This window comes from Mercenaria mercenaria, unplaced genomic scaffold (genome assembly GCF_021730395.1).
Source record: "Mercenaria mercenaria strain notata unplaced genomic scaffold, MADL_Memer_1 contig_4840, whole genome shotgun sequence".
Lineage (NCBI taxonomy): Eukaryota > Metazoa > Mollusca > Bivalvia > Venerida > Veneridae > Mercenaria > Mercenaria mercenaria.
The window spans coordinates 22,207-49,462 of NW_026463101.1; the positions used below are offsets into that span (position 1 = coordinate 22,207).

At 32.9% G+C, this 27,256-nt stretch overlaps 1 protein-coding gene across 1 annotated transcript; it reads left to right on the top strand.

The window, feature by feature from the left end:
• The first annotated feature begins 537 nt into the window (after positions 1–537).
• LOC128554217 (uncharacterized) lies at positions 538–25,126 on the top strand. The gene is made up of 5 exons (XM_053535463.1): positions 538–613; positions 10,818–10,895; positions 13,839–13,898; positions 19,419–19,646; positions 23,154–25,126. Exons 2-5 carry the CDS (start codon positions 10,820–10,822, stop codon positions 23,306–23,308), a joined length of 519 nt encoding a protein of 172 aa, XP_053391438.1. The 5' UTR covers positions 538–613; positions 10,818–10,819; the 3' UTR covers positions 23,309–25,126.
• The last annotated feature ends 2,130 nt before the right edge of the window (positions 25,127–27,256 follow it).

Here is a 27,256-nt window from a genome sequence, read left to right on the forward strand (position 1 = left end):
ATGTTTCAAACAAAATGTCACATTACAAAAACGTGTTGATTTATTTAAACACGTACTGAGTTATTTGCTTTGCTGAATAATTCGCAATTATTTTCTCCCGAACTGAACTCAGCCGCAAAACGTATTACCATTTCCGGTCTTGGCATGTATAAAAAAAGACCTGCTATTGGCGCCATGCTTGCGCGAAGAAACAGTCACATCATATTTGATATAAATTTTACAATAAAGAACATATTAGAATCGAAATAATTTATAGCAAAACTGTGTTTTAACACTATTCATCCACTCGGGTGGTTATACGTATAACCGCATATCGTGTATAAATAGACTGTTTTGCTATAAATTATTTCTTAATTATAGCATTTTAAGATATCAATCTGGTTACCTTAAGCCAGTTATAAAGGGTTCATAAAAAGTGGCAATCAGTGTGTGTCTTTTTTAATTATGTCAACACGTTCTTTGCTTCCAAATGAGCAAGCTGTTATTGATAAAGGGGTTATATTTTGAACTGAACTGTTTTGGGATTTGTCGAAATGTTCTACAATAGATAACGCTCATTGAAGAACCAACACTTTTTTAGTGAACATAGGCGGTGACAGATTAACTATATGTAGTGAGTATTATTTTCATCATTTTCTATATAATACAATTTCCGTCAGTTAGATAAATCCATAGTATAATTGTGTAAAATAGGGTAAAATTTAAGTTCGGCAATCATTTGTTCAGGGTTATTCTAAATTTATTTGGGTTACACGGCTATATTTTATGTAATATAACCATGCTGTGATTATAAACATTTAGCCAATAATACATTGATTTTTGTACAAATTGACATAGTTCATTAAAGGAAATAAAAGAAAATGAATAGGTGATACTCTAATGATATGTGAATAAGTTTAAACAATGATGAATGAATATAAACATGTGTGTCAATAAAAGGTGAGATGTTTGGAAAACAAAGGAAATGTAATGTGAATTACTGTATATATATTTATTATGTAAAGGACGATATGCGATTCACATAAACAAATGGGATTTTTTTTAAATCTCTGAAACAACGATTTATAATTTTATTGTTTCGCTGCGCTACGCTATATGGTGACGTCGTTTAAGAAAATGTTTCAAATAATATTTCATAATGAAATGAATTAATTTACCATAGTCTTACAGTTGTATGTAGTATACTTTTCACGTCGTTTAAACTTTATGAAAAGTAATGATCAAATTAACTTGTTTTAAATACCAAAGAAAGAAAAAAATCAGCAGGAAAAACAAACATGTGATCAAAAGAATATTGCATTTGTGACATTCCGCATGGCATTTTTAAAACTTGTTGAATAAAACTGATAAAATACTCGACAAAATCTCGCATTTTATTCAACTCGGTTAAAAAAAAATCAATATGAAAATGCAGAAATAATATTTGTTATTTTATATCATATATAAACCCTAACCCTATATATATTAAATTCAGCTTTTTCTTGAGAAGTACGGGAGCTAGATATAAAATTTAGTTTATTTTTTTTATACAAATTCTGCTTTAGTATTTAAAATGTTAATCAATATTTGCAGATACGAGTATGTGTTGAAATGGAAATTATTTGCAACTATTCCTACAGATTATTCACAATTTATCTGTCTCATCAAACGATATTTTATGCGTACAGTTATGTCACGTAACAAAAATGTACTTACACTTCTTGATATAATCCACATGTATGTGTCACATTTTTGTAATTCATTTTGTCATATAGCTTGTTTGCAATAATTTTTTAACTTAATTATAATCTCCACACTGTAAAAAAATACCGTAAAATATTACGGGAAAAGTCCCGGCAGCTTGTTTCCAGGAAAGTTCCGTAACTTTACGGGTTGACTGTAACAGTATTAATAACGGGAAACCAGCTGCCGGGACTTTGCCCGTAAAAATCTAAAATAACGGACAATACTGTAGTTACTACGGTACCAAAAAGTTACAGTCTACCCGTAAGTATACGGTCCTGTCCTGGAAACCAGCTGCCGGGACTTTGCCCGTAAAAATGTAAAATAACGGTTTCCGCAGTAACTGAGATATGGTGAAAATGCATCAAAATTAACCTAAATGTCTAACTAAAAGGGGACAATATTCATGAAATATTGGTACCAGAGTTATGGACTTTGTGGATGATAAGGTGGAATAAATATTTCAAGTCTGAATCAAATCCATTAGGTAATAACTGAGACAGAGCGAAAGTGCTTCAAAACTTTAACCTGAAATTCTAAGTAAAAAGGGGGGATAATTCACGACCTATTTGTGCAAGAGTTGTCACTTTTGTAAATGCCGTGAGAGATGTTGAATAACTATTTACAGTTTTAATCAAATCTATTTACTGAGATATGAGTGAAAGTGTATGAAAACTCTATTCTGAAATTCTAAGTAAAATAGGGTACAATTCATGAAACATTGATATCAGAGTAATGGACCTTGTGTTTTATGATGTGGGTGTTAAGGTGTAACAACTATTTTAAGTTTAAATCAAATCCATTTAGTAATAACTGAGATAGAATAAAAGTGCATCAAAACTTAACCTGAAATTCTATGTAAAAAGGGGGATGATGAGGAATAACTATTTTAAGTTTGAAACAAATCCATCAAGTAATTACAGAGATAAAGTAAAAGTACATCAAAACTTTAATAAAAGTGCGGATGCAAAAGAATTCCAACGACTTCAAGATTTTTATTTCAAAGTCATTGCTCATTTAGAGCATATGACATAATAACAAACAATAATCAAAGAAAAAGAACATACATGAATATTGCTATGTTGGAACATAAAATTTTATGTTTTATTTAGTTGGAATAATAAAAAACAATATATTTACTGCAACATATAAATAATTAGATACATACATCTTAAGAAACATACCAAATTTTGGTCACAAGAATATGATACCTAAATCATATGGCAAAATATTAAAGTTCTGTCCAGTCTTAACTACAGCTGTCACTATTGGTGACAAATGCCCCCAAAGTAGGCCCAAGAATGCCACAGTTGTATTCACAAAAATCACATATCATTTTGTGACCTTGACCTAAGAAACCTCGGTCAAAAGCTTGACACACCTTCTCAATATAGTTAACATTTGTGTCAGATTATTTTCAACTCCCTTGATAAATGGCAGGGTTATGGACCAGACAAGAAACACCTTTGACTTCTAAATGTGACCTTGACCTTGGAGCTAGGGGTCTGCGTCTTGCACATGGCACCTCATCTCTATAGAGAACATTTATGCCAAGTAATTTCAAAATCTCTTCATCATTGGCAGAGTTATGGACCGGACAAGAGACAGATCATGTTAACCTATAACCTCTAAGTGTGACCTTGACCTTGGAGGCAGGGGTCTGGGTCTTGCTCACGACATGTTGTCTCAATATGGTGAACATTTATGCCAAGTAACTTCAAAGTTCCTTAATAAATGGCAGAGTTATGGACCGGACACGAAACATACCCTGTTAACCTTTGACTTGTAAGTGTGACCTTGCCCTTGGAGCTAGGGGTCTCGGTCTTGCGCATGACACGTCGTCTCATTATGGTAAATATTTATACCAAGTTCTTTCAAAATCTCTTCATGGATGGCAGAGTTATGGACCAGACACGAAACAGACCATGTTAACATTTGACCTCTAAGTGTGACCTTGACCTTGGAGCTAGGGGTCTGGGTTTTGCGCACGACACTTTGTCTCATTATGGTGAACATTTATGCCAAGTTATTTCAAATTCCCTTTATGGATGGAAGAGTTACAGTCCGGACAAGAATTTACCAGGCGCACGCATGGACGGACAGTGCGATTTTAATATGCCCACCTTCGGGGGCATTAAAATACTGTAACAGTAATTCTAGCATTTGAACTCTGAAATTTCAAATTCTGAACAATATTTCAACAAACTCATCATGAATTCTAGTTTCTCAAAGTCAATAGAACAAGAGCTCATAGTAGAACACGAAATGCCCACTGCCACCCCCTGATGCAAGTATGAGTATTACAACAAATCGACTGATATTTAGAACCAACAACAGGGAACGCATAGACTTATATACAAAAATTGTTGTTTTTTTTTTTTGTTTTTTACATTTTTTCTATTTAGTAATTTACACTAGAAGTTAAAACGTCTGATTTTAAACTACATAATTATATAAAACAAGAGCTGTCGGATGACAGCGCGCTCCATTATTCAAAGAATTGATTGAAGAAAGAGGTCAAAATATTACCACAAATTTTCAGACAAAGAAAAAAAAAATAAACAAACAATTTTCCTGTATTTGTGGAATTTGATAAGTCTTGCACTAAATGGCAATGTGTATGAAAACCTGAACCGATTTAAAAGTGCAGAAAGGGCCATAATTTAACCAAAGTAGATGACAGAGTTATGTATTCTTGCCTACAGATAGAGACTATTGTACTGAACAAGTGATAAAAGTTTCAAAGACATATGTAAAACACTTTACACAAAATATGAACCAAGATTTCTAAGTCAAAAGGGGCCATATTCAGGCAAAGTCCTTGATGGAGTTATGTACTCTTGGCCTTTTACTGGACATGGTGATGGTAAACAAGTGTTGAAAGTTTCAACGCTTTATTTTAAAAGACTTCGACAAAATGTGGACTGGTACGAAATACTTAATCAAGATTTCTAAGTCAAAAGGGGCCATAATTCAGCCAAAATCCTTGATGGAGTTATGTACTCTTGCCTATAACTGGACATGGTGATAGTAAACATGTGTTGATAGTTTCAAAGCTTTATCTCAAAAGACTTTGTCAAAATATAAACTGGTATGAAAAACTTAACCATGATTTCTAAGGCAAAAGGGGCCATAATTCAGCCAAAATCCTTGATAAGTTATGTGCTCTTGCCTATAACTGGACATGGTGGTGATTAATAAGTGCTGAAAGTTTCAAAGCTTTATCTCAAAAGACTTTGTCAAAATGTGGACTGATACGAAAAACTTAACCAAGGTGTGACGCAGACGCCGTGGTGAGTAGGATAGCTCTACTTATTCTTCGAATAGTTGACCTAAAAACTATTATCACTGGAACCTGAAACATCAATGTTTCCATACTGACGTTCATTCAAATTTCATATTGGATGTCTGACGTAATTTGTGATGTAAATTTCGTGTATGCCGTTGCATTTAAACAGTTCTGTTGCCAGACTAATTTTCAATTTCACTCAAGCTTAATAACAAATATGACTCATTTATGTAGTGTAGACATGGATGTAATAAAAAAATTATTAGATTTACATCAAGAAACCTGCCCCCATTTTTTCACAGGATAATACTGCGCTCCTAAAGTCGTGCAATATTTCCGCTGCAGAACTCTTGATACAAATCTATGTACATATAATTACACTAAGCTCATAACAGATTATACAATTTGGTGTGTAAAATTTCAGCTGAAACTGATCAATAATCTATGTACATATAATTACACTAAGCTCATAACAGATTATACAATTTGGTGTGTAAAATTTCAACTGAAACTGATCAATAATCTATGTACATATAATTACACTAAACTCATAACAGATTATACAATTTGGTGTGTAAAATTTCAACTGAAACTGATCAATAATCTATGTACATATAATTACACTAAGCTCATAACAGATTATACAATTTGGTGTGTAAAATTTCAACTGAAACTGATCAATAATGTAAAAATACTCCACACTCAATGTTTCAGGTCAGTAATAAAGTACAATGTACATGTAAAATCACAGAATTAAACAGAATTTAATTTCTTTACCTCACCATGGAACATCCTGAATTTACAACTCTTTCTTATAATTTCTCTAACATACAATTGAAATATCATGTGTTTTAACAAATATTCATCAGTCAGGGGTGTAACTGTTTTAAGTTATGTAACCTATTTCAGTTACTTTTTCAAGCATTTTATAACCTGTATTAGTCATATAAATATATGGTTAACTCAGGTAAGTTATTCAAAAAAAGTCTTCTTGCTGTTCTCACAAAGTGACCTTTAAAGTAAAATTAGTAGACAACTACACATGCTGACCAACATTCCTGTAAAGTTTTGTGACTCTACGTCAAATACTTTCAGAGCTACGTGCGAAACAACATTTTCGGAAGGACGGACGGACGAACAAGAGCAAATCTATATGCCCCCCCCCCCACCCCCAAAGTGGGGGCATAAAGATTTACTGCATGGCTGGAAAGATAAAAATTCAAGGATTCAGGAAATAATTGCATTAGTCTCATTCAAAATGTGGAATTAGCACAGGAGGGCTTTATAATATTTTATGATAACTAAAACAAGTTATGAAAGTATAAGCAATAACTCAAATGGGTTATGAACTGCCATATTACAACTTGAAGCAGTTACAACCCTGACTGTTCATATTTATCATGTTTATGGTACATGTAGTGAGGCAAGCATAGCAAGTTCTTCACAAAAGAATGTAAATTTAACAAGAAATTATAATAAAAGACTTGACATACAAATAGGATTCTTACATCATTAAATCTTGCCTGTTTTTCAGACTTTTCTAGGCAATTTGATATGCTCAAGCAATAAAACTGTTAAACATACATGTATATTATTTTTCTAAACTCTTTTAAACCTTACCCTGCTAAATTTCTATAATGAACTTGCCCATCTTTCAATAACAGACTAATTACAAACACTGTAGATCATGATCAGACTGCATACATGTGCAGGCTGGTCATGATCTACACTGGTCGCTGAATTAATTGTGTTCAGCATGATACGGGTTGAAAGTACCGGTAATTAGAATTCTAGTGAGTTTCTAGTGAGTTATATCTATACACCTTTTGTTAACGCCATTAATTTAGAAAATAGAAGTTTAAAAAAGATATAATTAAGAAAAAATGTATCTCATTTAGTGATTTGGCGTAGAATAAATCATTGTTTGGAGTTCAGATGGTTTCTTTTCTAGTGCACCGCTATGCCATTTGACGCCATGACGTAATGATTGTGACATCAGAACAGTGAATTTTTTGTATAATGAATTAAATAGTCACTTTTTTCAGCCTTCTTTGTTTAATAGGAAAAATAATCGGATCGTGTTAGAATTTCATATATCAAATGAAAGCTTCTGAAGTTGTTTTTCTTTTACAACACTCAATAAAGGAAGGTATTCCATTCAAAAGTATTAGTGACACAATTCACAAAGGGAATAAATTTCAGATGATAACCTGTTACATATTGTTCCAAATGAAATGAACTTTGAAAATAGAGCTAGAGCTTAAAAATTCAACCTGACATTTACACTTGTATCATGGCTTACTTATAACTTATTTGATTAAACGGTGTAGCTTTGTAGTAAATTGTACATGTGTTAAGTAGAAATGGAACAAGATCATCCTAACTTTTAGCAAAATCTAGATTATGTAGTTTTGTCATTTTCTAACAAACATTAAAATATCCAATCATATTTAATGGGGTTACCCCACAATGGGCTTCACTGACAGACATTAAAAAAGAGAAGATATCTATCCAATAGCCATCTTTCACTTTAGATATTAAGCTCAGATGTAGAAGATTACAATCAAGTAAATAACTTAACCTAATATATATTAATAGTATATGTACAAATTTATACTGTCTTTAGCTATACATGTTTGCAGTGTGTATTAATTCTAACCTAATGTATAGTACTGTTAATATGCATAAACTTTCTAAATTTAATGTTTTAACAATTGTGGTCTTGTATACCTTTAACAAAAGAAATTTCAACTACAAAGTAGACAAGTCTGTCATCAGATAATGACCAATATACATGATCATGTGAAATGTTACTAGCTTCTGTGGGTTATCAAAAATTAATGCACAGAGACAAAGTGAACTATGAATATTTTGAAGAGAATGAGTATAATAAGTGTTCTTCATACAATCAGTCTTCCTTTGACTAGTTCTACATAAATTAATATCACTTTTTCTCAGCTCTTAAGACAATAAATAAGTCTTTCTTTGGCTAGATTTTTACAAATTAATCTCACATTTTTTACAACCAGAATAAATAGAACTATATAGTTTCAACTTCAAAACAAAAAGAAGATTTGCAACGATTCGAACAAATCAAATGTTTTTTTGGCCATGTTGGCGAGCTCACACTTGGTCACAAGTTGGTGTCTTCTTAAAAATGATCTTTCAAATCAACAGCTTCCAAGTAAACTTCAACATTTAACTCAAAAGAGAAGACAACGACTTTTCATTTTATATGTGCATTGAATGATACCATCCCTGGTATACACCTTTGTATACGCATCCCCTTGTAACACATTGCGGGCTCATTAAAACTTCATTTTCAATGGAGTCAGATCACCTGATATGAACATATCTCTATACACTTCTGCAGTTTTTCAACTTAAAAGAACTTGAAATCTGTCGACCTGTCCAGCGACAAATTTCACAATATGTAATATTACAATTTACACTTGTGTCTGACCATTCATGGTAGGCTTCAACTTATAACATACTGATATCACCAATACTGAGGACGTAAGCGATGCGCCCTCATTGACAGAACCACTATCATTCTGTGAAGTAAATTGGATTGCTCCTCATCCCTTTTCATATCCTCTACTCTTAGAGCATAAGTACTGATACTGACAACAATGCTTTTTAAGATCAGTCATGGCTGAACTTCAACTTGAAGAATTTCAGGTGGCTTAACAACCAATCTATGAATCCCAACATTTACTCTTTGTGTATATTAGTCGAACTAATCCGGCAGTTTCTTTTATATTGTGACGGTCAAACTATATATTGCTTCAATTTATTATTACATTAAAAGCTGATGTGAACATACTTTTGAACTTCACAAATGTTGTTGTCTGTTTGTTGTTGTTGTTGCTGTTTTTTTTTTTTTGTTTTTTTTTTTGTTTTGTTTATTTAGAGTACAATTCTTCAAAGTTGCCTCCAGCTTATTAACGCACATAATCTGCAACATCAAAAATGTCCTCATGAGCAAGTACTACAGTTGCTTTCTTTCACAGTAGCCACGTCTAGCCGACCTTCCAACATGGTTACGAATATGGTTGGAACGAACCCAAGTCCACATTTATCTGCATTACTCATAAAAATACTGCAGTTTTCGATGTAAATATTGAACGGAACTGTTTTAGACAATCATAATCCAGACAGATGCACTAGTAATGTGTGTCTTAAAATAATTTCTTCCATTTATACGTGCATTTTTCAAACTTCAATAATGGCGCTATCCCAGAACGGTATTATACCGTAATCATATACTACGGTCGGTGCCCGTTACTATTTAACCGTAAAACCCATTAAATTTTGCGGTATTTTTTACAGTGCATGCGTCAAATAACGGTAGCATCTCAGGATTTCAGATGGTGTGTCCACGTGTTGTTTGTAAACAAAACAACTTACGCGTTCCATTACTTTTTAACACGCTTGATCACGCGTTGTTAAAACTTGTAACTTACTCTCCAATGTAGTCGTCACACGATGTATGGACGACTTTATTCTTTAAATTTGCAGATTTGGCATAAAATAGGTAAAATTTTGTACTTCCCTGCTTTCACTGTCAATCTGTATCGGCACTTTAGAGTCAATTAACCTTTAGCTCTCGCTTAAAACGTCAACTTACCCAAACACGTTCGACCCTCCTGCAAGGGTATAAAACACATAAAGAATTGACGAAATAATAGAATTCGTCAGTGCGCACTCCGTGACTATGTGGTTTAGTTTTATTACTTCGAATCACTTACACCTCACCGTTGTTCTTTTGAACTACGGAAGGTCGGTGATTCTACCTAGGTATCCACCCCTAGTTAGAGGAACCTTGGGTCATCCCCACCATCACAAGTCGCCTATCTGCTCCAGACGCAACATGCCATTTAATTGTAGTGTCATGTTTAAACGTGGATAATCAGATTTTGGCCATGTAACGGATTTGTTCGAAACTTTAGCATCTGATCATTTACACTCATTTATGTTCACTTAACACTTAATACAAATTAGATTTTCACTAGAGGTATTTTTAAAATTTCGTTTTCCTATCCTGGTTGCCCAACCAAGATAGAGTTATTTTATCATAAGTATAAATTTAATAAACATACTTTGCCTAAGGAAATGTATAAATATTAGACATATTGTAATATATTTGTAAAATATTTGCATTAAAAATTATGTATTTAGATGGAATTCATTAGAAACACAAGTTTGAAAAATTATTATTACCTCCCTTTGCCTATCTTGGTTGCGCAACCAAGATAGATTGGAAATAAATGAATTCAGAAGCTACACACAGCTTTTAAACTTGCATTTTGGTTCAGATTGTTCAGTAGTTGGTATGTCTATCAAATGCAAATGTAAAACTAGACAGTGTATCGAAATAAAAAGAAATACCCAGCTTTTTATATACTTTCATATTAAAGGGGAATAATTACAAAATTTTATAAAGATAATAAAATATATATTTCAAATAGGAATCTAACTCTATGTAATCGGTCTTTTTGTTCCTTAAATAATTCTCTACCAGAATATACAAAAAGTAAAAAATGTCATTAAATGTTGTTTAAATGTGATTGACCACCTTTAAGCGTTTCATGGGTTACACTAATGCCTCACCAGTCACTGTCATTCTTATGCTCACAAATTATTTCTGTCCTATATCCGAAACATTATGAATGCACATTACAATTTATCAAGGAATCACTGTTGATGTTATGGAATTATGTAGGTATTTGATAGAATTATTGAAATGTAATCAACATTTTACCTGCTATTAGATATTAATACTGCACATTGATTTCTTTTTCAGAAATGGCAGACAAATTCGCAACGAGTATTTTGAAATTAATAGCATTTAGAGGAAAAACAGATGGCATGAATAAACTAGGTACGATAAGTCAGCACTGCTTTGACTTACGCTATTTTATTTAGGTATATGTTGGGGTTTTTTTTGTTGTTGTTTTTTTTTCGTTTCGTTGTAGAGTTACACCGAGAAAACAAGGTCAAATGGTGATTTTTCGTGCTTTTTATGCAAGTGTGGGAAGACGTAATGTACCCCTCTATTCAGTATAAAGCGTTAGAACTACCGACCTTCCGTAGCATTTCCTCAGATGAAACGACAACGATCATATGTTTCCACTACTGCATACCACTGTACGAGGGACGTTCAATATGTAATGTTACTCCGTATGTAGTTCCGTAACCGCTTGTTATTTTTAGATGCGGTTTTCGGCACATTATAGAGCAATGTATTGGCAACACAATGCTATATAAATTATAAAAATTGGTAGTAAAAATATAATCATTTGAGTGAGGTGTACTCGGGTATACTAGACAATTTTAAGTCCAAAATATTGAGACTGTAATATACAATTCTTTCATACTACTATTCAACAACTAGAACTGTAGTTCAATTTTCAGTTTAAATTGAGAAAACAAAGCATGATCTTCACAAAAACATATGAAAACTAAAATAAAAATGTTTATAACAGTTTTAAATTGAGTGTGTATATTTTTACTCGAAAAATGATAAGATGAGTACAAAAAGCCTCTGCAATTTTGTCAGGCGCGATAATCATCGTTTAAAAATTCTTGTATTTTAAGTTGATACTAGAATCCTAATTCTCGATTGCAAAACTGGTTCTTACAACTTTGATTAATCGCTCAAAACACCCATTCCAGATGGAATCAACCTCGAGTTTAGATTTTTTAGTTATGTTGTAAAATTAAAAATGCAACAAATAGTTTAAAACAAACGCAAACGCATCACAAATTGCTGAACCTCGTAGAAAAATGATAGAACTTAGTGAATTTACAAGTTATTGTATTTTTCTGAGACTCTGGATGCCCAGGACAAACCTAAATTATAATTATGGTCCTAAACCTGTCGATTTTTATGATTTATATAGCGATGTGTTCCCAATTATGTGCTCTATATTGTGCCACAAACCGCATCTAAAAATATCCAACGGTTACGAAACTACATACGGAGTAACATTACATATTGAACGTCCCTCGTATTATACGGCGCAGATAGGTTTGGATCAATTGGAATTAATTTATTTTGATCGTTGAACACTATATAGGATCTACGGTGGTATGTTTAGGACACGGAATTATTTTTTTAGATTCAATTATCTCGAGCGCACGACATCTTACCTCGAGCGATCAACATATTTTCTTGAGCGATCAACATCTTATCTCGAGTGATCAACATATTATCTTAAGTGCTCAACATCTTATCACGTGCAATCATCATATTATCCTGAGCGATCAACATCTTATCTCGTGCGCACGACATCTTTTCTCGAGCGATCAACATCTTATTTTGTGCGCACGACATTTTATCTTGAGCGATCAACATCTTATCTCGTGCGCACGACATCTTTTCTCGAGCGATCAACATCTTATTTTGTGCGCACGACATCTTATCTTGAGCAATTAACATCTTATCTCGAACGATCAACATCTTATATTGAGCGTCAGCATCTTATTTCGAGCTATCAACATCTTATCTCGTGCGCACACGATAAGATATTGATCGCTCAAGATAAGAAATTGATCGCTCGAGATAAGATGTTGATCGCTCGAGATAAGATGTTGATCGCTGAAGATAAGATGTTGTGCGCACGAGATCAGATGTTGATCGCTCGAAATAAGATGTTGATCGCTTAAGATAAGATGTCGTGCGCACGAGATAAGATTTTGATCGTTCGAGATAAGATGTTGATCGCTCAAGATAAGATGTCGTCACACGAGGTAAGATGTTGATCCCTCGAGATAAGATGTTGATCGCTCAAGATAAGATGTCGCGCTCTAGAGATAAGATGTTGATCGCTCGAGATAAGATGTTGATCGCTCAAGATAATATGTTGATCGATCGAGATAAGATGTTGATCGCTCAAGATAAGATGTCGTGCGCACGAAACAAGATGTTGATCGCTCGAGATAAGATGTTGATCGTTCAAGATAAAATATTGATCGCTCAAGATAAGATGTCGTGCGCACGAGATGAGATGTTGATCGCTCGAGATAAGATGTCGTGCGCACGATATAAGATGTTGATCGCTCAAGATAAAATGTCGTGCGCTCGATATAAGATGTCGTGCGCTCGAGATAAGATGTAGTGCACACGAGATAATTTAATCTTAAAAAATAGATAGTATATGTCCTAAACATACCACCGTAAGAATCCAAGTTTTCAGGCGGAAATTTAAAATCTGAAAAATAATCTTAATACTGCAAGTATTAAGGATGCGAACTAATGTTAAGGTGATATTGTCATGATTTCTGTGTAATTTTAGACACCATGTTGTATTATTTTAGACCACTCTAATATTTTCATTATTTGAGATCATTTCTGTATTAGAATAACTAAAACACTTAAAAATACATATTTTACGTGCCAGTTTCATATGACTTATATTACACATTGCGCACCGCTACATTCCCGTGCGCCATATTACCGGCGATGTAAACAGAGAGCGCGGAGAAGTGTTATGTTGTTATAGACGTAAAAACAAGTATTGTTCAATGTTATATTTGCTTGAAAATCAGTATGATAGATAAGGTGTTGTTTGTTTTATTATAATTAAGTCACATTTTGGTGAAAAAGAAGGCTATTTGATAGTTTGAGCAAATCAAAAAGTCTCAACTGCGCAATATTACCGGCCACACTCGTTATTGAGCTAAGCTGGAAGACTATAACAACAGCCCCAACAAATACATGAATACGGGAAAAATGTGTCAACATTGAGTGTAGTCTCCAAAAGTTGCTGGATGTTATTATATAATTCACCCACTAACTTTCTAAAAATCACATATATTTCAGTAATTCCCACCGGATTACTGTCCTTGACGGTGGCAATGACTTTGTTCCGTTCTATAACAGGTTTGTAAAATAATTCCATTACTTCTGCAAAATAAAATATGAAGTAAAGAAAAAAGCAACCTAGCTTACTTCTTATTTACACTCACGGACTTCACATACGCTTTATCTATGTATTTTGAAAATTCTATCAAAGATTTTCGTAACACATTATTTTATACTTAATTTAATGAAATATGGATAATGAATAAGGATGTGAAGGTGGGAAACAATTTTCGGAGCTTAACAAATTGTACCTACCGCTCAGGATGCTCCTATTTAGAATAATTTTGTTCGGATAAAAAGAGATTTGGGCTTAGGCGGAAAACAGTATTCAACATATGGGAAAATTAGACACATCGATTTTTCGCACGAGTAAAAATATTCTATATTGCGCAAAGAAGAAGTCCTTTACTTTATTTAAATTTATGGAAAAATTATTATAGGTATTTAAGCTTTGCAAACAATGTGATAATATTCAATGCATTGTCTTTCTTACGAATATTTTATTTTAAAAATGAATTTAAAGGAAAATGATTTTTTTTGCGTATACTTTATGTCTGTCTTTTTACAATTATATACATAGTAAAATATGGATAATTTGCTGAAATTTCTTCTGTTTAACAAAGAATAAATAGATTCTTATTTGCCCTTGAAGACCATTGCAAACGAACGACTTAGTAATCTATATTAATTTAGCTATTGTTTCATATTAACTTCAGTTTTCTAGGTGAAGAACTATATGGTCCTTTTTTCAAGCATTTTGCAGATAAGTATAGGTGTTTTTTCGTTATTGGAAAGGCTCGAACATTCCCGTGTATTTCCGTCAATTCTTACGGAATTTAAGCTCCTTAACGGTAAAGACTTATTTCATCTCACTCGCTAAACTGCACACATGTACGGATTTATAAATTAGTTGACGCTCCATATTATGATTTTATGTACAGCAAATAGTGAATTTTAAACAGCTTGATGATCGAAATTCAAAATTTCAAAAAGAAGAATTTCGAGTTTGCATCAAATTTGGATCTTGCTCGAAGCTCGAAACTGAAATGTTCAGTGTTTTATTCGAGCCAACATTGAACATCGAGTCTGTCGAAAATGGAAGATTGAAATATAATACAGGGAAAAACTTGAATTTTGATATATCCAAACTTTTAATCTTTGAATTATGATCTTGAGCAGATCACAATTCCAGTATTTTATTGAAATTCAGCTTTTCAAAATTTGAAGTACGATTTTCAACGTGGCTTGACACTAATTGCTTGCTCGATGTTTGACTTAAAAAATCAATATCTTTGAACAGGTTGTTCGTTCAATACAAGATCGAAACTTGGCTTTTGGAATATTATGGAATATTATGTTCCGATCATTGAGCTGGCTCGAATTTAAAAGCTTTTTTGAAATCCGACGATTTTCGATCTTCAGGGCTAGCTTGGGATCAAAATTCGACAAGTTATGAAATTGAATTTCGATCTTCGAGCTGACATAAGATTCAAAGCTAGTTGGACGCCGCTCAAGACATAATAATAAATGTGCAGTTATCAGATTACACAAGAAAACTATTTAAAACCTTTATTTCATAATCATGATAATCGAACAAAGCATTATAAAAGAGAGCTTCAATCTGATTATAAGATAGTACAAATTATTTTTGCAAAGTGATTGTTCGGTTTTATAATAATGTGTTTGTTGAGAATACCGTTACAAAGGTCATCTTTGCAATCCCTGTAAATTAGACTTGACAATATTCCTTAAATCTTTTTGATCAAAAGTATTAATGTAATGGTACATTGGTGAAGAAGGGATTACTTGTTAGACACCGGCCTTAATACGGAGTAGGCCGAAAGCTAGCGAACAGTCTCGACAGCCGATTTACCTGGCCAAACTTATTATTGGCTTTTGTGGTGATTTTCACGATGTGTCTGATTTTTCGTGTATTCGTTTGTTGTTACATCGTTACAATTTTATTGATTGACAGGTTTCTCCAATAATAAAAGGTTAAGTGACCTTTAACGTCGCAACATGCGCAATTATATAACGTTGGCGTAATTTAAAACGTCCACGAAATAACTTGATGGTATTTAATATTGTCATTCCATAGCTTTTAAATAAAAGATTTTGAGAAACGTCCTATTTAAATGGAATAAAGTCAATACCAAATTTAATGAATAGATCCGTAATTATAAGTCGGAAGTTTTGACGAAATAGTGATTTGGTACAGCAGCAAAGCTCCAAAAGTCATACTAAGTTAACGAAGTTCACAATATCATTATTTGATCTGAAATATGGACGATTTTGGTATAAAAATCAAACTGCCAAACTTCTAATTTAAACAGCCATGATTATATAAGTTGCAATCGCCTCTTACAGCTTACACTCCATCCGCATGTCATTTTATCACAAAATATATACATATAAATATTTATTTAGGTTAAAACAAACAAATTGTAAGCAAAGTATTTTACACCGTATAACAGTTAACGCACTTAGTTCAGGACTTTGACATGGTGGGGGTAATAGTGAGGTTGGGTGCGCACCATAAAACGGTTTAAACTCCCCAGTGGTGTTTTTGCCACTGACCGTTCCAAGGCGGTGCCCCACTGTGTTCCTTTGTTTGTTCGTTTTGTCCTAATGTGTTGGCTTTGTGTGTGGGCGCGTGTGTGTGTGTGAGTGTGTTTGTGGTGCACGCGTCTGCGTGCTATTGGTTTCGTTTTGGGGAGGCTGCGTTTTTGGTACGTGGCATTCACTGTTTCATATTTGTCTTTGTGTTTGATATTTCAAATTATCAAAAACACAATAGTGAAAAGAACAATAAAATGCCCAGACCATTTGTCTAAAAACAATGATAGTGGTATCAAACGTATATAAAATCGAGTATCTGGTTAAGAGAGCAATAACCAATCATATACTCTACATCTGTAATATTATACAATTTATAATGTTATCTATAATGTAATTTCAAGACTTGATATGTAAATAGACTATATACGAAAAAGTGTAATAACCTAGGATGACCCATGAAAGCTCAAAAGCTTATTTTCAATGGGGTCCAGGAATATAATACTTACTACTGGTAATATAAAAGCTCAACACATGTAACTTATAATAAAGTTGCGAGAGAAACTAACAATAAACAATTAAGGCTTCGGAATCGTCTGCATATTTTGTTTCCATAGAACATTATAGACAATACACAATACTGTTTAAGTCATATATTTTAAATTTCTTCATATGTAACTTGTCTTTTTACTTAATACTATCTGGTAATTGGTGACAGTGTAAAAATGTTGTATTCTCTTTACCGAAGCTTTTTGGAACACTAAAATTGTACCAATTTCCCCTTGTGTTGTATAAATATGCATCCTTAGCCAGTACAAAAGTTTCCTCCACATAGGGCGGACATGTGTTGTAAATTTAAAAAAAAACATGATTCAGTCGCAGCTGCCAATTTCTATTTTCTACATTGAAAATACAAAAATTCGAAAGTCGACTTTCATTTACAGTTTCTACAGGTCCCAGGTTCTTAATAAATCTAAATCATTTATTTTGGCACGTTTTGAGTTTATCTTTTAAATATTTATTCATATTGGGTACAATGAGTGACATGTGTAATCTAAGTGACACTGTATCAGTGTAGAGCAAAAATATTTCGAAGTTTTAAAATCTAAAAAGTTTGGTTGTCTATATAAAAATTGAGTCTTGAGTTGAACTTAGGTACATCATCATTCACAATAGTTTCACCGGACAAAGAATTATTAATCTTGAGACTTAGGCATTTTAATGCATTTACATATAAAATGTAATGTCTATTGCAGACAATATTAAAATCTTCAACTCTCTTTAGTTTGCGATTGGTGCCACAAATTAATTATTCCGGCTTGCCTATATGTAAAGACAATTTATTGTAATCAAGTCATGGTGAAAAGTGTTCAAAAACAGCACTTAGTGTTTTTAGGAATGACCCCTTGATTTCTATGTGGAAATAAAAAGGTCTTATCGCCAGCATATAAAATTACTTCACAATCAATGTCAATACTAATGACCATATCATTAACATAGCACAAATGTATAACAAATTAGGATACTACCTTTCTACAGGTTTTAAACACACTGTTAACTATAATTGTTTGATTCCTCTGTATTTTCAACATGTATCAGTTCAAGTTTGTTAGAAAGTATATTCTTCTGTGTATCAAATCTGTTTTGCAGATCTATCATAACCATACCAGTATCAAAATTTGATGCCGCCCATACCTAAAGGACCAGAAAATCTAACAACTCTGACAACTTTGTAAAAGTTGCTTATACTAATTTTGTTGCAAATGTAGCAAAAAGTTATTAAAAATGATTTGCAATTTTCTTTGGGCTGTGACAATATACTTCTGTTAATACGAATCCTTAAGTTTTATCATATCTTCAATTTCAGATGTATTTCACTGTTTGTTACATAGTAGCTGTGTTACATTTCTCATTTCCTGCTTTAATTTTAAAATTCCGGTAAAAAGAAACCCTCCCTTGTTGTGGAAGTATATTTTTAACTTCTTTAATTATTGTTATCATTCTAATCTTATCAAGTTAGAAGGGCGAAACAATACGGATATCTTGTACGTAATTATTTAATAAACTTTAAAACAGATAGTATTACATTTACATTGATTCATTGTGAATATGCATTACATTTTTATACTCGTATACTAATTTAAAGCGGATATTCGTTTAATAACAGTTTGATATCAATAGTTTTCATTACACTTTGTATATGTAACTATGATTCTTAATGTACTTATAATGTTATAATGGCATTACTCATATACTTTGTAAGATATTTTCTGTGTATGTATTTAAATAATTGTTAAGTCAGTCACTGAAATGTAGAATAAAAGAATATATATAAATATATAGACCAAGAATTACTTTGGTAAATATGGCAATATTTACAAAATGATATCGAGCAAGATCACTATTCGATATAATTACAACTTAAACACTGGTGTATGTTTTTAATTGCTTAGTGCATGAACCATCAAATCAATTACTCAAACTAAGGACAAATTAGGTAATTCTCAGAAAGTAGAATAAATGTGAAAGTAGACAACACAGAAAGCAAGATTTGATAAGTGCATAAACGCCATAAACATCAATTACAAAGTTCACCGTTATAACCGTATTTCTATTAGGTGACTTTTGATTTTAGGGTGTAACTTTGTGGAACGTGCTAATTTCAATGCTAATTAAACTTATATTTGTCATTTTTGTAATATTTTATTTCAATATCATAAATATAAATGATCACTTTGTATTGTTTCTAATTTTCATGAAAATCTATGATTAATATAAGCCAGAGATAAAACAAGGAAATTGTTTATTTAGAAATGTTATCCCTATAGCTATGAATTAACATGTAAATTTGTTTTTAAAAATTACAACCTAGTATATATCGTCTGCTAAATCATATTTCTTCTTAATATTTTTCCTTTGATTTTTTTAATATCTAAAGTATATTCACATATTAAAACATTTTATTAATGTGTTTTATTGCAGGAATATTTTGCGTGACGTCTGACTGTACTCTTCAGTACACAGCTGGTGTTTACTTCCTTATAAGGAGCTTTGACAGCATACTATTTTGGGCCATCAATCTGATCTTAGCATGGATGTATAAGGATGATGATGATGATGAAAATAAGAAAGATAAGCCACTGCAGAGGTTTCCGTTCCAGTTGTTTGTTTGTATTAGCGTCTTGGGCAACCTTGCCGTCTTCGTAGTATGTAAGGATAATTTTGAGAAAGCATAAATTTTACACATACGTCCATAAAATGTATAAAGTTTGTGCTTAAGTCCATGAAAAAGGAAGAGAAGAATATATTGTCAAGTGATATCAATTACTTAACTGCTTGCGGGGTAATGAAACGAATGAAACCCATAGTCAAACCTGTGCTTAAGTCCACATCCGAATAAAAGCTACATTCATAATACCTGTATATATAGGCATCTGTCTTCTGTCCGTTTAACTATAAAATGAAAAGCATGTATGTTAAGATAAAAAAAGAATTTGTTTGAAGTCCACAAGATTGGTCTTAACAGTCTTTTAAATTCCTATATCTAAAAGATATGTGAAACTCTCTAGAAATGTGATAAGCAAAGGCTGTTTCATTTTACTCAACTGATGTTTTGACAGTATTATACCAGAATACTGTTTTCAAGTACTGGTTTTCAGATTTAAGATTAGGGACTCGGGGCGTGTAAGCTGCGAATCAGTTTTAATGGGGATTTTCTGTGTAAAAATGAAATCGTAGCCTGATTATTTGAATACTCATTTAAATAGTAACGCAAACTAGAGATGAATACTTCAAAACTGACCAACAGTTTGCACGCAAAGCGTTCTCCTGTCACAGTGAATGTATTAATTATCTTTCGTACATAGAGGTTTCATCATGTTATTGTAAATTTCATATTTTACCGAACACCAACACATATAACGGTTCAGCTTGTTTGAAAAGTATGATAATAATGTATAAATAAGGAGTCCAGTACTTTTAAACTACATGTGATCATGCTATGATTAATATTAATCAATGAAAATGCAAAGATGCAGTAATGAAAGTGCTTTCATGAAGAAATGGTCCAGTTCATCGCTAAACCAGAATGCTGGTAAACATCGCCACGAACACAAATCAAGTATAAATTAGCGAACTTTTAAGTTCTCTGTAAAGATAAATCAAATCTGCATCGTTTACCATTCCGCGATTTTTGGTATTCTATACAATGATTGTAAAAATACAAAAAAAAATATGATGAAACTCACCTTTGTCGGCGTTCTTTTATCGCGGCATGTATAAGCTCGGAAGTTGCGACAGAGTGATTTACCGTATAACTCTGAAAAAGGTAGCTCTGTTGTTTATCAGGCGTAAAATTGTGTCTGCAAAAAACATTTGTATTTGATGCATTAATACATTTTTATCCCTCACTGTATTATTTGCACAACGGACTTTGTCGGGAAACTTGCGCCACACAATGATTAACCATCTAAGCAAATGACTGCACTAACCTGCACACTCAACAAAAGAAACAGGTGGGTCATGTCTGTTTTAATAGAACAAAGTGTAAGTGGTTTGAAGCAAGTGACCCACACATGTCTTTTATATATGTACCGACCTACAAGTACAATGCATTTTTCAACTTTCGACGGATCACTTATCAATTGACCAAAGAGTTGTTAAACCCTGTTCTAAGTAAGTTACAGTCACTTCAATAATTCTGTTTAACGGCCGTCCATTTAGATCAAGCCCCCCCCCCCCCCCCCCCCCCCCCCCCCCCCCCCCCATACCCCTAACGGTTAAGAACGCTCATCCACACCAATGATAAGTAACGGCCTGTTGAATTGCTGATCTAGTGGCAAGCTTTGCAAGTGGTTTGGATTTTTGCGATAAGTCTTGGTATCAAAAGCCATTTCAAGGCAAGCCAATTTTGTGGATCATATTTTTATTTATAAGCTCACATGTAACAGCCGGATGTACCTTTTAAGTTAGAATGAAATTGCCAAATAGAATACTACTACTCATGTTCTTGTTTATCGGACCATTTTTCATTTCATGTTTATGCATTAATTTATTAGCCATTATGAGAGCAAAAGTCAAAATTGAAACTCCAGTCTTTAAAATGATATTTTTAGCTTTCTTGATCTTATGATGATGTGATTTTGCAGCAAAATAAGTAAGTCTACTGCTGCATGTGTTTGCTGTAGTACACGTGATAAGGATGTTATACTTAAAACATCACTGAATGTGATATTCTGTAAATATCTCGTGTATTCTTGAAAGTTGAAAAAAAAATCCATTACGAAACTTCATATACTTGGTCGCAGGGCAGAAATAGTTGCCTTTATCCAGGACATATATTGGCGTGGCAGTAGGTGTACTATGATCCCAACGATAACTTGATATTTACAAACATGACTATAAATAGATTAAAATGGAACATAGGGAATTCAGAAATTTTCTAGCATGTTACAATTTAAATATTTCCAGATTTTGTACCAATTGCTAATTAGCTCAGTGGTAAAACATACTGTCCATGGTCAACGTATCTTTTGCCGTGTGGGTTCGAAACTCAGCATCGACATTTAATTTTCATTTCACTTTTGCATAAAAATTAAGTTTCCTTCATGAGCTCTGTGACAACACGACAGAGAGGTATCTAAAGCCAATATGGCAGATCAGAATAGTTTATTATATATCAAAGATGATATTGATTAAATGCATGCACTTAAGCCATGCAAATAATGAACATACTATTGTGTTATATAAAGACATATATACAAATACAAACCATCAAACTAAAGAAACAAAAATAATGAAACAAAACTGAAAACGAATAGGAAAAACAAGAAAAAATCTGAAAAAAACTCTTGAAATTTCGAATACACAAAACGATTTGCTTATATCCAATTGTTGTCTGCATTTTACCCAACTGAGCTATGTTGCCATATACTTACTGGATATTTAAAATGAAAGAAAAACTAATATTTAATTGTCAAGTAATGGGCAACCATTACCAATTGTTATTTCATCAGTTATCATGAAATAGACTTGTCCTCGCTTTTCGGCGGGAATCACGTTATCTTTAGGAATTAGTAGCATAACCTGATGTATTGGCGCTGAAAATATATAACGCGGCAGTAGAAATTCCTTCAAAAAGTGTTGGGTTGAGGAGGATGTGCACTTTTGTACACGAAGTGTCGACATGTCTGCTTAGTCATTTGTGAAGTAATGAACCGGTTTGAAAATAGACTACCCCCGGGAATTGCCTGTGCGTGAAATTGATTTAACGAGGCATTTAATAATATATGGACTGGATTGAAATAAGTTATAGCTCTTGTGTGCCTACTGAAAAATAACATAAATTTATTTCTAAAGAGAACATAAATTCCTTTACTTGAAAAGGTTCCTTATGATGTGGTTATTGTCATGGTAAGAAGTTTTAACATGACGTATTTATAATTACACATTTATATTATCATTCTTTTCTTTGAGTCGACCTAAGATATAAACACTACTAATCACATGAAATTATTTGATGACTTGCACGTTGGTCTTATACTTAAAACATTCATCGAATGTTGATGTCCGCATTTTTAATAACTTTGTTTCGTGTCTTATTCTCGGAATACTTATATCTATAGTTTATATGAATATTCAAAAAATCTCACATGTATGTATCAGTAACTTTAGTTTAATTTAGACTTACAACATTTATTTCTCATTTATTCACTTCAGGTGCCAAGCTGGTATTTGAAAACTTCAACGAAATTGAGGATATATGTCCGTCAACTTCTGGACGAGGAACAGCTGCAAATATTGTTGTAATTTCAGATTGTGTGTACATCACTGTCTTTGTTTTAACAACCATTGTGTCTGCTGCAAGAGAGTAATCGGAAACATGAGTAATATGTACTTATAAGGGACCTTTACGCATTTACAAACTGAAAGCTATTTCATTGTGAAAGGAAAATATGTTCTTTCAAATGACAATCACGCTACTTGTTCTAACGCTAGTTAAAATGATATTGACAGATTAACAATAAAACTAAAATGTATGCCGATTCTTGGTTAGCGTAGAGAGCCACAGAGAAAATATTAAAAGGAATAAGGTGAACATCATATGTCATATATCCAGATTTATATATACCATGTAACTGTAGTGATTATGTCTATTAAAAAAATTACATTTGCTTGATAACAGTATTTAAAAAAGACTCGTTTAGTGTGTCAAGTAATGCTTGATATAATGTGGCGGCCGGTGGTCATTTGCCATTACATTCAGATAATTCTAGAAGAACTAGATGAAAAAAAAAGACAACGCTGCACTTTACAACAATAATTTAAAGTTACTGATTTCACCAATTAAATCACCTATTCTCAGAAAATACAACATAAAGACAGCTGCTACTGAACAAGTTAAATTTCATTCAGTCTCTAAGTGCCATCGTAATAGGTGAATGTGCTGTCCTCACTGTAACTCGACAATACGCTCTACTATTTATAATTAAAAAATCAATAGTAATATTCGTTCAGACATTTCCTGAAATTCCTCTGATGTTATCTATTACATGAAATGCCAATAATTGTGCAGTACAGAAGCCAGATTTCGGGAACACTGTTACAAAATTCATAATAATAATAAATTTCGAAATTTCCTATACAATCATTTTCGTTAAACAGGACATTCGGTTAAAGATGTTTTTGTATAAGCTGTTGGACAATAAAAATATGAAGTTAACATGACTTCTGGTTTCAATGCTAAACTTAAAAATGTCTTTGAACTTAAATAGATTCAATTTCTACATACAAACACCCTTCCCATTAGGTTTAAATGATACATTTATCAAAAGGGAAATATCTCAAAAAATTCCGGAATTGATATATTCTCTTTCTGTTCCGCAAAAGAACACGCAAAACTCGTTCTCACGATGTTCGACAAATCGGCATATCAAAGGTAAACTTCGCAAAAGAATAACCGAATAACTGTCGCTGATTGCAATAAGATACATTGTACTAAACACATGGTATGTTATCATCTTTAGCCTCATTAACTGTTTCTTCGTTGAGACAAATTGATCAAGAAGCTGATATTATTTATATACGTACACATCCATTTTACGAAACGCGACTTTATTGCGTTATATGCAATTATTTATAGACCTCGTATTGATTCCGATCATAAACGCAGCTTTTTCGGCGACGCCGTCTAAATTCGTTTTCGTTACCTATGCCACGTGACTTCAGTTTGCAAATCAAAATACTTGATAACGCATTATAGATAATTTATCAAAATGGAAGATTTATGCAACACTCTGCCTGACTGGAAGAGAGTGTCATATTCTTTCACTCTGTTGATTGTGCTACGCTGAGTGAAATGTAGACAAAGCGTTTATCCTAAACGACGCTGTTCACAGTTTTAAAGCTAACTTTGGCTCAGTACATTTAGCAAGAATATTGATATATCTCAAAATGATAAGTAAGTTTAATAAATATGATAAAAACCTGTTCAAATACCAACATATATCAATTTAAAAAAGAGCTGAATACGGCCTGCGTATCACATGTATAAGGGTGTGATAAGAGTCTTTTATGTAAAGAAGTGCTTTTTAAAAGATTTTCCTTGTTACAACTGTCGTCTGTATATGAAAAGGTTTCTTGCTTTTGTGACTTATTCAGATTGCATATTAAAATGAGTACTTGTTTGCTTTGATATATTTGTTATAAATTATTTAACTGATTTATTATATATGAATATTTTTCTTTAGTATGGTATGCAAATATTGAACTCAGTTAAAATCTGTTTTATTATATATATGCTATATAATGACTGAATCTCATTACACTGAAATGAAGGTACGCTGCATACAGTTTATCTATGTGATATGACTACGGTCAAACTTTGCTTATGAAACAGAAATATTGAAATAATTACAATTGTATGTTTTGCTTGACCTTCACTTTTTTATAGGTGTGACGTCATTGTCCAAAGATTAATGAATAGCGAATATGCATTTGTTAAAGCGGGATCAGTTGGCCTATTTTAGAAAAAAATAATAAATAAAAAATCCTTTAATTGATTTTTTCTCATGTATTCTAATCAAACTTGATTTGTAGCATCTTTATTAGGCCCGCAGCCAACTTTGTTCAGCTGGCCCTGGGACATTTAACCCCTTTTAGGGGCTGCTAGAGCTAAAACTAGAAATGCCTTTATACAGCGTCTCATGAACAGCTTGGTGGATCTTTGTCATACTTGGTCTGGAGCATCATAATAAGGTCCTCTTCCAAATTTATTTATATAGGAACTTGTGCCGTATTAGGGACCACTATAGCTAAAAGTAGATATGCCTTTTATGTAATGGATTTTTATCAAACTCGATGTATAACAATATCGTAAGGTCTCCTGCTATTTTGTTACAAATGGGGATAGGGACCAATTTAGCTAAAAATATAAACACGTTTAATGACCTCTTCTCATGAACCGCTTCATAAATCTTCATCAAACTATTCTGAAGTTATTGGTTTCCGTTTCGAAATTTTGTTTAATATAACACTCAGCATATTCCTCATATAATGCGTATTTTACATTTTTGATTTCTCTATTTTTTTTCCGCTGCAAATCTTCAAAAACGACTATTGACGTCTATTTTGATGAACCATGATTTCACGTCAGTCAGACTGTTTTCGCGGGTCGTTCTATTCAGTCAACAAGTATTGATTTGCTTGTTACTCATCATATTTTCAATTAAAAATGTCTTTAAAAATGGTGTAGAATTTGTTGAGGTCATTTTAACGTTGAAGTCGATATTTACGTAAAGTGACGTCATATGGACAAATATGACGTTGAGTTTTGAAAAAAAAGGTTTGCTTCAATCTTGTCTCATGTAAAACCCAAACGATAGAATTTGACAAAAATCTACCATGATCATGAAAACTTTATTTTCTGTCGATTGAAGAAATAAATGCCCCTATGAACCGAAGAAACCCAGGAGAGGGGTCCGAATCAGGTGATGGTGTCCGAATTCACTTTCGGGAAGAAAAGGAAGGTCTTACCATACGCACAGGTGCATCCACAAGTTTTGTCGTTTTTAGAAAGAGACTGAAGGAGGAAAAGAAGATGAACTTCAAGAAGACGAAAGGATAAAATGTGTAGAAATGTGGGGTGGGGTGTTAGGAAAGGCTTATTGGTGAAATACTGTCAAAATGATCCACTCTCGATTCTTTACAAAGTTAACATTCTAATCATATAGATCTACTAAGGGTCCCACATGATGTGCTCCATCATCTAGTTCTTATAAATTACTAAACTCCTCACAGCGATTACCATAGCGTCCATTTAGTGTACCGTAAGGGGAAGTAATTGCTGCGTGGAGTTTTATAAATGTTCTTTGACATATAGAGGACGGTATCTATGAGCAAACGGGTAAGTATCTTTGTTTAATTTCATCTATCGTCAGAGATATAATCAAAACAGTGACAGGATGCATATAATTAAAATTTCATCAACAAAAATAAATTGCATGTATAGGATCCATAGTTGAGTATGTATAGTTCTACCAAGGAGAGTGGTAAATTCCGTTATTTGAACTTTAAACAAAGAACAATATGTCTCAAAACGTCAAAATACATGATTTATACATGTATAAAATTTCAAAATAATGAAAAATTAACTCTAACCTGTAAAATCAAATCCCGCCGTCAAATTATGTGGACATTTGCCCGGGCAAGCCAAGGGCAACTTATCTTATGGTCAGATATTACAAGGCTTGAGAAGTAAGAATTGTTAGATCATGGGATTTGCATGCTTGCCTGTGTGCGTATTTAGGGAGGGTTAGGGATAA